This window comes from Salvelinus sp. IW2-2015, linkage group LG26 (genome assembly GCF_002910315.2).
Source record: "Salvelinus sp. IW2-2015 linkage group LG26, ASM291031v2, whole genome shotgun sequence".
Taxonomy (NCBI): domain Eukaryota; kingdom Metazoa; phylum Chordata; class Actinopteri; order Salmoniformes; family Salmonidae; genus Salvelinus; species Salvelinus sp. IW2-2015.
Genome location: NC_036866.1, coordinates 10209869 through 10226228, shown reverse-complemented (window position 1 = coordinate 10226228; position 16360 = coordinate 10209869). Strand labels below are relative to the sequence as shown.

Here is a 16360-nt window from a genome sequence, read left to right as displayed (position 1 = left end):
AAGTAAGCATTTCACTGTAAGGTATACATACACCTGTTGTATTCGGCGCACGTGACAAATAAACTTTGATTTGAAATAGCTGTGCAGCGACCCTTCCCATCCAACCTGACAGAGCTTGTGAGGATCTGCAGAGAAGAACGGGAGAAACTACCCAAATACAGATGTGCCAATCTTGTAGTGTCATACCCAAGAAGACTCAAGGCTGTAATTGCTGTAGCAAAATGTGGAAAATGTCAACGAGTCTGCATACTTTCCTAAATCACTGTACACATACAGAAACAGAGGGGCGATGTTTCACTCGGTTGGATGCTTTCTCTGGTGAGACAATTTTTATTTGTCACATACGCATGTTTAGCAGATGTTATTGCGGGTGTAGAAAAATGCTTGTGTTTCTAGCTCCAACAGTGCAGTAATATCTAACAAGTAATATATAACAATTTCACAACAATACACACAAATCTAAAGTAAAGGAATGGAATTAAGAATATATAATTATTTGGGCAAGCAGTGTCAGAGCGGCATAGACTAAGATAAAGTAGATTAGGATAGAATACAGTATATACATATGAGATGAGTAATGCAAAATTATTACATTACAAAATTATTACATTACATTATTAAAGTGACTAGTGTTCCATTATTAAAGTGGCCTGTGATTTCAAATCTATGTATATAGGGCAGCATCCTCTAATGTGCCAGTAATGGCTATTTAACAGTCTGATGGCCTTGAGATAGATGTTTTTCAGTCTCTCGGTCCCAACTTTGATGCACCTGTACTGACCTCGCCTTCTGGATGATAGCGGAGTGAACAGGTAGTGGCTCGGGTGGTTGTTGTCCTTGATTAACTTTTTGGCCTTCCTGTGACATTGGGTGCTGTAGGTGTCCTGGAGGGCAGGTAGTTTGCCCCCRGWGATGCGTTGGGCAGATCGCACCACCCTCTGGAGTGCCCTGCGGTTGCGGGCAGTGCAGTTGCCATACCAGGCGGTACAGAATTGAAATTATAAAAACACAGAGACGAAAGAGTTCCTTTTATTCTTGGTACATTTCTTGGGGAAACCTTGGCATCCATGAATACGCGCCACTGGGTGAATGTGCTGCTAAAAAAGCAAAACCGAGCGAACATAAAGAACAAACCACTGTTCATGATTGCACTCGTTCGCAAAGAAGGCAAGCGTGATTAGAACTGTCAGATCAAGAATATAAGCGTTCAGAGCTTTGATCGATGCTGGGAGCAATATTTAGATGTTGACACGTAATTGATTTTCTTTACAAAATTTATATTTTGCACTATTCATTCGTTTTTCAAATTAGAAAAGAATTACGAGACCCGGACCTCGTTGTCCTCATATGTAGTTATGGCTATGAGAGCCCTTTATTGCAATAGAAGGCTCTGGTCTGTAAACTATACAGACAGTCGGACCTATTTTATGAGGCAAGATTCTCTGACACAGATTAGAGACATGGTTCTGTGTCAGGTGATAAATTGTATTAACAATATAATATGTCATGTCATCTTATTACATGAATTTGCATTAAAAGATGGCTTGATGTCTGATAGGATGGTTATTGCTTGAAATACTATTTAAACAAAATTTCACCTTTATGGCTTGATCATGTTTGACAGAAGAATACCTTACATCAGTGGCTCCCAAACTTTTTATAGTCCCGTATCCCTTCAAACATTCAACCTCCAGCTGCGTACCCCCTCTAGCACGAGGTCAGCGCACTCTCAGGGTATAACAACACAAGGCGAGATCCAGATGCAGACACAAGAGGCAGATGGTTTAAACTCTGATATTTATTATAACCCAAGGGGTAGGCAAAAGGCAGGTCGGGGAGGGGCAAGAGTTCATAGCCAGGGCAGAGTCAAAAACGGTACAGGGCGGCAGGCAGGCTCAAGGTCAGGGGCAGGCAGAGTGGTCAGGCAGGCGGGCTCAGAGTCAGGACAGGCAAGGGTCAGAACCAGGAGGACGAGAGAGAAAAAACAGGAGCTAAGAGAAAAACACTGGTTAACTTGGTTGAACTGGCACAGACAGACAGAAAACACAGGTATAAATACACAGGGGATAATGGGGAAGATGGGTGACACCTGGAGGGGGGTGGAGACAAGCACAAAGACAGGGAAAACAGATCAGGGTGTGACACAGGGCCCAAATAATAATAATATGATAATAATGAGTAATGTTGCTCTTTATTTAGCCATCTTACATATAAAACCTTATTGGTTCATGAAAAACTGTGAATAATTCACCACAGGTTCATGAGAAGGGTGTGCTTGAAAGGATGCACATAACTGCAATTTTGGGTTGTATTGGAGAGTCTCAGTCTTTAATCATTTTCCACACACAGTCTGTGCCTGTATTTAGTTTTCATGCTAGTGAGGGCCAAGAATCCACTCTCACATAGATAAGTGGTTGCAAAGGGCATCAGTGTCTTAACAGAGCTATTTGCCAAGCCAAGAACCTCTGAGCGCAGCCTTATCCAGAAAACTGGCAGTGGCTTCTGATTAAATTCAATTTTCACAGAACCGCTTGTTGCAATTTCCATGAGGCTCTCTTGTTCAGATATCAGTAAGTGGACTGGAGGCAGGATAACCAATCCAGTTGTTTGTGTCATCCGTTTCGGGAAAGTACCTGCGTAATTGCACACCCAGCTCACTCACTTTTTTAAAAACCTTTATTTAACTAGGCAAGTCAGTTAAGAACAAATTCTTATTTCCAATGACAGCCTAGGAAGAGTGGGTAAACTGCCTTGTTCAGGGGCAGATCAACAGATTTTCACTTTGTTGCCTCAGGGATTTGATCTTGCAACCTTTCGGTTACTAGTCCAACACTCTAACCACTAGGCTACCTGCCTCCCCAATTTGACATAGTCTATAAGCTTGAGTTAATTTGCACACAAAAAATCATACAATGATGACCTGTGTGTTGTCCTTGTTAATGCAGACAGAAAAGAGCTCCAACTTCTTAATCATTGTCCAGCACATTAAATATAGTTACGGAGACTCCCTGTAATCCTAGATTCAGATCATTCAGGCGAGAAAAAACATCACGCAGATAGGCCAATCGTGTGAGAAACTCGTCATCACTCAAGCGGTGAAAATTGCTGTGAAAATTATGGTAAGTAAAGAAAACTTTAAGCTTGTCTATCAATACATAAAAAACGTGTCAATACTTTGCCCCTTGATAGCCAGCGCACTTCTGTATGTTGTAAAAGCGTTACATGGTCGCTGCCCATATCATTGCATAATGCAGAAAATACACGAGAGTTCAGGGGCCTTGCTTTAACAAAGTTAACCTTTTTCAAAACGTCTTTCAAGCTGTCAGGCATTCCCTTGGCAGCAAAAGCCTCTTAGTGGATGCTGCAGTGTACCTAAGTGGCGCAGGGAGCAACTGCTTGCATTCGTGTTACCACGCCACTATCTCTCCCTGTCATGGCTTTAGTGCCATCAGTACAGATACCAACACATCTTGACCACCAAAGTCCATTTGATGTCACAAAGCTGTACAGTACTTTAGAAATATCCTCTCATGTTGTCCTGGTTTCCAGTGGTTTGCAGAAGAGGATGTCTTCCTTAATTAACCCCCCATAAACATAACGGACATATACCAGGAGCTGTGCCAGGCCTGCCACGTTTATTGACTCAACCAGCTGTAACGCATATAATTCACTGGCTTGTATGCGAAGCAGGAATTGTTTCAAAACATCTCCTGCCATGTCACTGATGCGTCATGAAATAGTCTTGTTTGATGAAGTCATTGTCTGTATAGTTTTTTKGGCCTTTTCCCCCAGCATTGTCCCAGCCATATCCGTGGCAGCAGGAAGAATTAAGTCCTCCACAACAGTATGGGGCTTGCCTATCCTATCCACTTGGTAGCTCACCATATAAGATGCTTCTAGCCCCTTCTTATTAATGGTATCTGTTGCTTTTATACGTCTTACTACTCGAAAGTCATCTTTATTCTTGCAAAAAAACTCCCGTGGCTTATTTTTTAAATTGTCATGTATACGTCTGAGCAAGAGTGAAAGTTTCCCTCGAGAGAGTAACGGTTAATGTGATTGGATGTTAATGATTTGACTAGGCTACCTGTATTTGACATTGTGTTGTTATTTYGCTGAACACTAGAGGGTTTCATTTTATTTTTGGCAGTGAAATGAGGCTACTCAGGCGAGACAAAAAACTCACCCAAATGTATAGCCCTGTTGGAAAATATAAATTTACTGTTAGAAAATGTGAAGAAAAAAAAGAATATTTTTTTAATTTTATTTTTTTAATGTGAATCACATTTTTATTTGGCGTACCCCGGACGGCATTACGCGTACCCCAGTTTGGGAATACCTGCCTTACATCATCTTATATAATGAACATTAACAGCAACCTTCTGGTATATCTGCTTAGTACAACATTTAACAGTGTCACATGTTATGTAAATATATGTTTATTTTTTACATGAAAATAGATACATGAATATACAAGGCATAGACAGTTAGTGCAAACTTGGAACTATTTTGGCATTAAGATTGAGAAGACTACTACTCCAGTCTCATTTTCAGTTAATTTATCACTTGATTTACTTGACAAAAGGAACATATAAATAGGTGGTCCATCAGACCAACCCGTCGAATGGCCTACTCCATGAAGTTTGCACTTGTGTCTAAAAAACTCTAATTTGCTCAAAACATATTGTTTGTACCCTTAAGTGTGTGTATATTACTGTATTTATACGTGGGATATTGTTTTTCAACAGGAAAAGTTGATTTTCTTTAAATAGCTGGAGTGCGCCTTTAAAAAGGGGAGGGGAACTAAAACTAAACACAGTCAATGAGTGCAAATATATGTGAGGTCTGCTTTACTGTATCATAGAAAAATATGCTGCAGACCTTGACCTAATCAGGTCTGCAGCTTGACCTAAAATATGCTGCAGACCTTGACCTAATCAGGTCTGCAGCTTGACCTAAAATATGCTGCAGACCTTGACCTAGTCAGAAATGTTGCAAATGCAGATTATTGGCTTATATAATAATGGTTTAAGGCATTTATTGAAAAAATAATATTATATTAACAATACAAATAAATGAATGACGTATGCTATTATATAAATACATATTTTTATGTAGACAGCGGCAGTATTCCAGTGGCGCATTTTCAATTCTCAAGTCCAGTTATGTTTGTTTTTCCATATTGGTGGCCCATTACTCCGCAGCAGGCCATGTCTTTTGAGGACTAGTGGGGCTTCGAGTCTTGGTCGTCCCCTGAAAGAAATATACCAATGTTTTCAGCCTGATAGTAATAAAACAGGGCAAAAATCACAATGAACAGTAATAAACTGGAGGGAAAAAATACATGGTGCTTTATAGAATATGCTCTATGGGTCACTACTGCTACACATGTCAAGACAGGATCTTTCAACTAGCAGCCAACATACCACACCCAAACTAAACATTGGAGTGTAGCCGAAGCGCTAAAATTACACACTTCAAATAGTAGCAACATTGCGCATGACACAGATATGTTGTGAGTGCGACCTATACTGGATTCAAAGCCTAACTGGCTGTTTGTCATATAAAAAAAGGCAGGCCCCTCGGCCTCCAGACCAGAGTCTGGGGAACTCACAGCTGTCTGGGCTTTGGCGTAGTTCATGTGGGCGTAAAGCAGCACAGCTGTGTCATTGTGAGAGGCCTCCAGGGCGATGGACAGAGCATTACTGCCGTCCTAGAGAGGGAGGAACACGAAAGGGAGAGCAGGCTTAGCTATAAATCCTCTGAGGCGGGATACACATAGCACTCCTGCCCATTCATAGCCACAACACACAGTTTAGGAAGATTAAGAAGCTATATGCCAGAACGTAATTACAAATAATTTGTAGACGCAAATTGACTTGAAAATCTATGGCAAGACCTGAAAATGGTTGTCTAGCAATAATCAACAACCAATTTGACAGAGCTTGAAGAATTTTGAAAAGAATAATGGGCAAATGTTGCACAATCCAGGCCTGGAAAGCTCTCAAGAGACATAACCAGAAAGACTCAAAGCTGTAATCGCTGCCAAAGATGCTTCGACAAAGTATTGAGGGGTGTGAATACTTTGACATTTCTGTATTTAATTTCCCAAAATTTCTAAAAATATGTTTTCATTTTGTCATTATGGGGTATTGTGTGTAGATGGGTGAGATTTATTTTTATTTAATCAATTTTGAATTCAGGCTGTAACGCAACAAAATGAGGAATAAGTCAAGGGGTATGAATACTTTCTGATTAGAGTATTCTACCCCCTGAGTCAATAGATGTTAGAATCACCTTTGGCAGCGATTACAGCGGTGAGTCCTTCTCTAAGAGCTTGGCACACCTTGATTGTACAATATTTGCACATTATTCTATTTTGAATTTAGTTATTGATCATTGCTAGAAAGCCATTTTCAAGTCTTGCCATAGATTTTCAAGCTGATTTAAGTCAAAACTGTAACTAGGCCACTCAGAAACATTCAGTGTTGACTTGGTAAGCAACTCCAGTGTGTATTTGGCCCTGTGTTTTAGGTTATTGTCCTGCTGAAAGGTGAATTTGTCTCCCAGTGTCTGTTGGAAAGCAGACTGAACCAGATTTTCCTCTAGGATTTTGCCTGTGCTTAGCTCTAATCTATTTATTTTTATCCTAAAAACTTCCTAGTCCTTGCCAATGACAAGCATATTCATAACATGATGCAGCCACCACCATACTTGAAAATATGAAGAGTAGTGCTCAGTGATGTGTTGTGTTGGATTTGCCCAAACATAACACTTTGTATTCAGGACATAACGTTAATTTCTTTGCCACATTTTAGTGCCTAATTGCAAACAGGACGCATGTTTTGGAATATTTTTTATTCTGTACAGGCTTCCTTCTTTTCACTCTGTCATTTAAGTTGGTATTGTGGAGTAACTACAATGTTGTTCATCGTCAGTTTTCTCCTATCACATCCACTCTGTAACTGTTTTAAAATCCCCATTGGCCTCATGCCTGTATCCTTGTAGTGACTGGGTATATGGATACACCATCCAAAGTGTAATTAATAACTTCACCATGCTCAAAGGGATATTCAATGTCTGATATTTGTTTTTACCCATCTACCAATAGGTGCCCTTCTTTCCGAGGCATTGGAAAAACTCCCTGGTCTTGAGGGTTGAATCTGTGTTTGACATTCACTGCTCAAATTAGGGTTTTTACAGATAATTGTATGGGTGGGGTACAGAGATGACGTAGTCATTCAAAAATCTGGTTAAACACTATTAATTGCACACAGAGTGAGTCCATGCAACTTATTATGTTAAGTTATTTAGGCTTACCATTACAAAGGGGTTAAATACTTAACATTTCTGCTCTTCATTTTATTTTAGTACTTTTACCCCTTTTTCTCCCCAATAGGTAGTTACAGTCTTGTCCCATCACTGCAAGCCCCCTACGGACTTGGGAGAGGCAAAGGTCGAGAGCCATGCTTCCTCCTAAACACGACCCTGCCAAGCCGCACTGCTTCTTAACACACTGCTCGCTTAACATGGAAGCCATCCGCACCAATGTGTCTGAGGAAACATCGTCCCGCAGGCAACCGAGGTCAGCTTGCAGGCACCTAGCCCGCCACAAGGAGTCGCTAGAGCACGATGGGACAAGGAAATCTCGGCCAGCCAAACCCTCACCTAACCTGGTCGACGCTGGACCAATTGCGCGCCACCTCATGGGTCTCCCGGTCACGGCTGGCTGTCACACATATTGGGATCGAACCCGGGTCTGTTGTGACGCTTCAAGCACTACGATGCAGTGCCTTAGACCACTGCGCCACTTGAGAGGCCTTCTGCTTTTCATTTGTTATTAATTTGTCAACATTTCTAAAAACATGATTCCACTTTGACATTATGGGGTCTGTAGGCCAATGACACAAAATCTCAATGTAATCCGTTCTAAATTCAGGCTGTAACACCATTTTTTGGGGAAAAAGTCAAGGGGTGTGAATACTTTCTGAAGGCACAGTATATATATATATTGTCCTCAGAAAACTTGGGGCATCAAATAAAATCACCTGCGGGCCAAATTTGGCCAATGGGCTGCCAGTTGGGGAACACTGGTATATTGTCTATGTGAGGTGTGGCCACTCTTAAGGATCTGCCCCTTTTTTTTAATTTTCACCTAAAATGACATACCCAAATCTAACTGCCTGTAGCTCAGGACCTGAAGCAAGGATATGCATATTCGTGATACCATTTGAAAGGAAACACATTGAAGTTTGTGGAGAATATAACACATCAGATCTGGTAAAAGATAATACAAAGAAAAAAGCACATGTTCTTTTAATATTTTTTTTGTTCCATCATCTTTCAATTGCAAGAGAAAGGCCACAATGTATTATTCCAGCCCAGGCGCAATTTAGTTTTTGGCCACTAGATGGCAGCAGTGTGTGTGTGTGCAAAGATGTAGACTGATCCAATGAACCATTGAAAATATGTTCAAGATTTTTTATCAAGACTGCCCAAATGTGCCTAATTGGTTTATTAATACATTTTCAAGTTCATAACTGCACTCTCCTCAAACAATAGAATGGTATTCTTTCACTGTAATAGCTACTGTAAATTGGACAGTGCAGTTAGATTAACAAGAATTTAAGCTTTCTGCCAATATCAGATACAGTGGGGCAAAAAAGTATTTAGTCAGCCACCAATTGTGCAAGTTCTCCCACTTAAAAAGATGAGAGAGGCCTGTAATTTTCATCATAGGTACACTTCAACTATGACAGACAAAATGAGAAAAAAAATCCAGAAAATCACATTGAAGGATTTTTAATGAATTTATTTGGAAATTATGGTGGAAAATAAGTATTTGGTCACCTACAAACAAGCAAGATTTCTGGCTCTCACAGACCTGTAACGTCTTCTTTAAGAGGCTCCTCTGTCCTCCACCGTTACCTGTATTAATGGCACCTGTTTGAACTTGTTATCAGTATAAAAGACACCTGTCCACAACCTCAAACAGTCACACTCCAAACTCCACATGGTCAAGACCAAAGAAGCTGTCAAAGGACACCAGAAACAAAAGTGTAGACCTGCACCAGGCTGGAAGACTGAATCTGCAATAGGTAAGCAGCTTGGTTGAAGAAATCAACTGTGGGAGCAATTATTAGGAAATGGAAGACATACAAGACCACTGATAATCTCCCTTGATCTGGGGCTCCATGCAAGATCTCACCCCGTGGGGTCAAAATGATCACAAGAGCGGTGAGCAAAAATCCCAGAACCACACGGGGGACCTAGTGAATGACCTGCAGAGAGCTGGGACCAAAGTAACAAAGCCTACCATCAGTAACACACTACGCCGCCAGGGACTCAAATCCTGCAGTGCCAGACGTGTCCCCCTGCTTAAGCCAGTACATGTCCAGGCCCGTCTGAAGTTTGCTAGAGAGCATTTGGATGATCCAGAAGAAGATTGGGAGAATGTCATATGGTCAGATGAAACCAAAAAATAAACTTTTTGGTAAAAACTCAACTCCTCGTGTTTGGAGGACAAAGAATGCTGAGTTGCATCCAAAGAACACCATACCTACTGTGAAGCATGGGGGTGGAAACATCATGCTTTGGGGCTGTTTTTCTGCAAAGGGACCAGGACGACTGATCCGTGTAAAGGAAAGAATGAATGGGGCCATGTATCGTGAGATTTTGAGTGAAAACCTCCTCCATCAGCAAGGGCATTGAAGATGAAACGTGGCTGGGTCTTTCAGCATGACAATGATCCCAAACACACCGCCCGGGCAACGAAGGAGTGGCTTCGTAAGAAGCATTTCAAGGTCCTGGAGTGGCCTAGCCAATCTCCAGATCTCAACCCCATAGAAATTTTGGGAGGGAGTTGAAAGTCCGTGTTGCCCAGCAACAGCCCCAAACATCACTGCTCTAGAGGAGATCTGCATGGAGGAATGGGCCAAAATACCAGCAACAGTGTGTGAAGACTTACAGAAAACGTTTGACCTCTGTCATTGCCAACAAAGGGTATATAACAAAGTATTGAGATAAACTTTTTGTTATTGACCAAATACTTATTTTTCACCATAATTTGCAAATAAGGATGTTGCATTAAAAATCCTACAATGTGATTTTCTGGATTTTTTTTCTCATTTTGTCTGTCATAGTTGAAGTGTACCTATGATGAAAATTACAGGCCTCCCTCATCTTTTTAAGTGGGAGAACTTGCACAATTGGTGGCTGACTAAATACTTTTTTGCCCCACTGTATGTCTATGTCCTGGTAAAAAAAATTGTTACATACAAGCTCATGCCATTCGCATTAACCTCTACGTTAGCGCAACCGTCCCGCGGGGGACCCACCGATCCTGTAGAGGTTTTAAACTGCTGGGCTGGTGTGGGTACAGGCTTTTCTTCTAGGCAGCTAAGCAACACACCAACTAAATGAAGCTGGAATCAGGCTGGAACAAAACCCTGCACCCACACTGGCCCTTAAGGTTGCCCACCCCCGCTCTAGGTTACACACCAGCAAAGTGTTAACCCACATCTCTGTCTGTCTCCCAGTCCTCAACAATTAGCTGTATCCAATTGTCACAGGGTTGGGAAAAAAAGCATGTTCCCAAATACTTTCCCAGCCCCTCTCAGCCCAGCTGTGTCCTACTGAAACCCAATCCATGTGCTGTACGGCTAACACATTTCCCCCCAGATATGAGTCTGGACTGGAGGTTCAAAGTAGTCTGAGAAAAATGTATTATAAAGTCATACTGTAGAAAAACACTTGGTGTATAGATTATAAAATGATTATCTCTTATTGTGAAAATAAAAGTGTTCATACAAACAAGAATTTATAAAATAAATAAATAAAATAAATAAATTTTGTATTCACTTCTTGGGTGCATCTCAATAATCAATTGTGGTTTCCTCCCCTGCTCTCCTGTCCTTCATCTGCAGCTCTGATGTTAAGATGGGAAATATCGCTAAAGCCTATCAGAGCATTTGCTTTGATCTGCTTAGTTTTTTCAGTTCAGCGTGAAACGGAAAAGAAGTAGAGAATGAGGAAAGTGGACAGGAAGAGGAAGCCAGGTAAGCATATCAAGAAACACTCTGTGAGTGTACAGGGTAAACAGACAGGTGTACAGGGTAAACAGACAGACAGACAGCAAAGGAACTCACATTGTCCACAATGGAGATGTCACAGCCCGGCTGGTCCAGGAGCAGTGAGACAATCTCGGCGCGGCCGTGCTCGCTGGCGCACATGAGCGCCGTGGAGCCCTCGTCATCCTGCACGTTCACGTCAGCCCCGCAGTCTAGCAACGCCCGCACCATCTCCTGCCGTCCATGGCTAACAGCTAGCATCAGCCCCGTCTGGCCAGCCTAAACACAACTTAGCCCAGTTAGCATAGTGGTAGTGAAACACACATAAGCAGTACTGACTGAGGGGATAGACTGGATGTGAAGTGATTGAGAAGGACTTGCCTGGCTGGCCTTGGCGTTGACGTTGCCCTGACTGAAGAGCTTCCTGACCACCACCATGTCATCCTCCTCTTTCACAGCTGAGAGGGCCGCCAGCATGATCGCAGTGTAGCCAGCCTTGTTCTGCTTATCTACACAACACATGCCTGCACAGAGCACACACACACACACCTTATTGAAACCCCGGGGCATGGCATAACTAATGTAATTTTATGCCTGTAGTTAAACCATAAATAACCAACCTTCTGAAGATTCATTATAATAGGCCCTCTTCACTAAGGTCATAAACCTTGACCCTAACACAACTTCCCAAAGATAAGTGAGGACTCCTCACTCAAACTAACCTGTGTCCAGCAGTAGCCCCACCACGGTGAAATTGGAGTGGGAGACGCTGTAGTGCAAGGCTGTGTTGCCATTGCCATCAGTCATGTTGACGACGTGGGCCAGCAAGGCAGAGGAGACCTCTGTGAGGGCCATTAGGTAGTCTGAGACACGGGGCGGCTGGGCCAGCTTGGCACTGGAGATGCGGAACCATTCCAGCTGCACAGTGTGAGTGCTGGAGATCTATAGGACAAGACAAGGGAGAAGAAGAGAGGACGTGGGATAAGATCAAGGATGTAATACTACTACATAAAGGTTATCATACTAACATGATTATAAACACTTCAAGTCATGGAACTTTAAAATATCACTCTTAATACTGAGAGGGAACACTTGAGAGATTATGTGCATTTTGGGAAAAAACTAGCCGGAAATTGTAAAGGAAATTTAAGATTTCCAGGATATTATCAAACAGAGAAATTAGAGGCATGCTGAAACCCACCACTTCTTTACTCTTCAGTGTTTTGACATCATCATTCAGATGGTTCTTCAAAATGAGACAAGCTTCACGCATTTTTGCACTCAGCTCAAACCTAGGACAAAGGATTACTGCAATTAGATGTGGAAGTTATCTATGGGTTGTGACAAACGGGGGATCTAACACTTGTGCAGTTAGCCAATGGATGAGGCTCCTATATAAAGTATTCAACTCATTTTTGTAAACATCTTGGCTATAATTCCTCGGCAATATTATACACATGCATAGCTTCACAGATGATAATGTTGCGAAATAACTTTGACTGCAGTAATATTAGGGTTTCATATGTTAATTCAGGACTGATTTGCTCCAATTACTTTGACATTTATGCTAACTTTTGCAAATGCAGGCTACCTATAGGCTACAAACCAAAATAAAGGATTCAAGTTTTACTACCAACAGACTTCTTTCGAGGAAAGCAAACTATCAACAAAATATGAAAATTCTGTTAATTATCCCTTTAAAATTATGTTGAATACCCATTTACATTTTTTACAGTGCCTTCAGGAAGTATTCACACTCCTTGACATTTCCAGATTTTGTTGTTGTACAGCCTGATTTTTTTTGTCATTGTCCTACACATAATACCCCATTAACGTCAAAGTGGAATTATGTTTTTAAAAAATTTAACAAATGAATTCTAAGTGAAAAGCTGAAATGTCTTGAGTCAATATGTATTTGTTACGGCAAGCCTAAATAAGTTCAGGAGTAAAAATGTGCTTAACAAGTCACATATGTTGCATGGACTCACTTTGTGTGCAATAATAGTGTTTAACATGATTTTTGAATCTCTGTACCAGACATACAATTATCTGAAATGCAGGGCAATGAATTTCAAACAGATTCAACCACAAAGACCAGGGAGGTTTTCCAATGCCTCACAAAGAAGGGCACCTATTGGTAGATGGGTAAAAAAAAAAAAATATTAAAAGCAGACATTGAATATCCCTTTAAGCATGGTGAAGTTATTAATTACACTTTGGATGGTGTATACACCCAGTCACTACAAAGATACAGGCGTCCTTCCTAACTCAGTGGCCGGAGAGGAAGGAAACCGCTTAGGGTTTTCACCATGTGGTCAATGATGACTTTAAAACAGTTACAGAGTTCAATGGCTGTGATAGGAGAACACTTAAGATAGATCAACAACATTGTAAAAACTCCACAATACTTACCTAATTGACAGCGTGAAAATAACAATGCCTGTACAGAATAACAACATCCTGAGACCAAGGCCATGGAGGAGTACACAGAGGACTCTCTGGCTGCTGGGAGCATTCGTCCTTCTGCCTTCTCTGCCAGCGCAGGGTTCTTCTTCATGAAAAAAAAGGACAAGACCCTGCGTCCATGTATCGACTACCGGGGCCTCAATGACACCACTCCTCTCCTTGACTTTCAAACCTCTCCAGGGGGCAACCATGGAGTGGAAGACGGCCTTCAACACAGCTAGTGGACACTATGAGTACCTGGTCATGCCGTTTGGACGCTCCCGCAGTGTTCCATGCCCTGGTCACCGATGTGCTCCGTGACATGTTGAATCGATTTGTGTTTGTCTACCTCGACGACATCCTTGTTTCTCCTGTTCTGCTCAAGAACACGTTCTCCATGTCCGACAAGTCCTTCAGCGCCTCCTAGAGAACCAGTTGTTCGTGAAAGCAGAGGTGCGAATTCACCGCTCCACTATCTCCTTTCTGGGATACGTCACCGCTGAAGGGAATGTTCACATAGATCATGAAAAGGTGAGAGAGGTGGTGGATTTGGGATTTCTACCGCCGCTTCATTCGGGGCTACAGCACCCTGGCTGCTCCCCTCTCTGCACTCACTTCTCCCAAGGTGCCGTTCACATGGTACCCAGCTGTTGACATGGCGTTTTTGGACCTTACGCATCGGTTTACTACAGCCCCCAACCTCATCCATCCAGACCCGTCCCGTCAGTTGGTGGTTGAGGTCGAGGCTTCTGACGTTGTAGTGGGGTCTGTCCTGTCTTAGCAGTCTGCCCAGAACCAAAAGCTGTATCCCTGTGCCTTCATGTCCCATCGTCTCAACCCCACTGAGAGAAACTACGACGTAGGAAATCGGGAACTTCTGACTGTCAAGATGGCGTTGGAGGAGTGGAGGCACTGGCTGGAAGGGGCAGAACATCAATTTTTGGTGTGGACCGACCATAAGAATTTAGAATATCTTCGCATCGCCAAGCGCCTTAACTCTAGGCAGGCCCGTTGGGCTCTGCTATTCACCAGGTTCAACTTCACCATCTCCTACTGCCCAGGGTCCAAGAATGTGAAGCCGGACGCTCTCTCTCTCACCTGTATAGTCCCGTTGCCACACCTTCTGACTCTGAGATCATCCTCCCTACCTCATGTCTTGCAGCTACAGTTGTCTGGGGTATCAAGAGCCAGGTTCGCAAGGCACAACATTCCCAGCCGGACCCTAGGGGGGCCCTGCTAACCGGATGCTTGTCCCTAATTTGGTCCGATCTCAGGTGCTGGAATGGGCTCATTCCTCCAAGCTCACCTGCCATCCCGGCTCCCGTCGAACCCTGGCCTTCCTCCGACAACGCTTCTGGTGGCGCACTAAGGTTCCTGACGTCTCAGCCTTCGTCGCCGCATGCACGGTGTGTGCTTAGAATAAGACTCCGTGGCAAGCTCCGGCTGGCCTCCTTCAGCCACTCCCTGTTCCTCTGGTCCCATATATCCCTGGATTTTGTCACTGGGCTTCCTCCATCTGATGGCAACACCACTATCCTGACAGTAGTGGATAGGTTCTCTAAAGCCGCCCATTTCATCCCTCTCCCCAAGTTACCTTCAGCCAAGGAGACGGCCCAGCTCATAGTGCAGCAGGTCTTCCGAATCCATGGAGTCTCTGTCGACATTGTGTCTGATTGTGGTCCTCAAATCTCGTCCCGATTCTGGAAAGCGCTCTGCACCCTCATTGGGTCGTCGGCCTTCCTGTCCTCCGGGTATCATCCCCAGTCCAACGGCCAGTCGGAACATGCCAATCAAGACCTGGAGACGACGCTTAGGTGCCTTGTCTCGACCAACCCCACCACCTGGAGCCGGCAACTTGTGTGGGTGGAGTACGCCCGGAACACTCTTCACTGCTCGGCCACTGGGCTCTCGCCCATCGAGTCCATAGGGTATCAGCCCCTGCTCTTCCCAGAGCAAGAAGAAGAGATCAACATACCCTCGGCCCAGATGTTTGTCCGCCGCTGTCGGCTTACCTAGAAGAGAGCTCGGTCTGCTCTTCTCAAGACCACCTCCAGGTATTGTCGACAAGACGACCCCCACCGGACTCCAGCTCCCCGCTATCGTCTCGGGCAGAGGGTATGGCTGCCCACTGCTGTTTATCTTCTGTTTCCCCGTACCCTCCATATACATCCCACTTTCATGTGTCCAGGATTAAGCACTTGTCTCACAGCTCTTTGTCTCCTGTTTCCAAGCCCACCCCTCCTCCCCGTCTCATCGACAGCCATCCGCCCTACACGGGGAGACGCCTACTGAGTGTTTGACATAGGGGCAGGGTTTTCCAATACCTGGTTGACTGGGAGGGTTATGGCCCGGAGGAGAGGTGCTGGGTCCCCACTAAGGACATCCTGGACCCGGCCCTCATTGCCGACTGTCACCACATGCACCCCGGTCAACCATGTATGCACCCAGGTAGCACACCAGGTGGCGCCCCTAGAGGGGGGGGTACTGTCACACCCTGATCTGTTTTACCTGTCTTTGTGCTTGTCTCCACCCCCTTCCAGGTGTCGCCCATCTTCCCCATTATCCCCAGTGAATTTATACCTGTTCTCTGTTTGTCTGTTGCCAGTTCGTCTTGTCTCGTCAAGCCTACCAGCGTGTTTTTCCGTGCTCCTGTTTTCCTAGTCTCCGTTTTCTAGCCCTCCCAGTTCCGACCTATTCTGCCTGCCCTGACACTGAGCCCGCCTGCCTGACCATTCAGCCTGCCCTGACCTCGAGCCTGCTTGCCGCCCTGTACCCTTCGGACTCTGATCTGGTTAATGAACTTCTGCATGTCCTCAACCTGCCTATTGCCTGCCCCTTGTATTTTA

General features: G+C 43.7%; 1 protein-coding gene across 4 annotated transcripts in view; it reads right to left on the bottom strand.

Annotated features, from left to right (window-relative positions):
* Window positions 1-4423: 4423 nt before the first annotated feature.
* The window catches only part of LOC111952633 (KN motif and ankyrin repeat domain-containing protein 3), a 36902-nt gene continuing 24965 nt past the window's right edge, over window positions 4424-16360 (bottom strand). For all 4 annotated transcript variants that reach the window (XM_070435099.1, XM_023971506.2, XM_023971509.2 and 1 more), the window contains 6 exons: window positions 12271-12361; window positions 11792-12011; window positions 11451-11593; window positions 11148-11348; window positions 5615-5713; window positions 4424-5253 (listed from right to left, as the gene is read on the bottom strand). In XM_070435099.1, coding sequence (XP_070291200.1) covers window positions 5194-5253; window positions 5615-5713; window positions 11148-11348; window positions 11451-11593; window positions 11792-12011; window positions 12271-12361 — 814 coding nt within the window. In that variant the 3' untranslated portion in view covers window positions 4424-5193. The remainder of the gene's footprint in view (window positions 5254-5614; window positions 5714-11147; window positions 11349-11450; window positions 11594-11791; window positions 12012-12270; window positions 12362-16360) is intronic.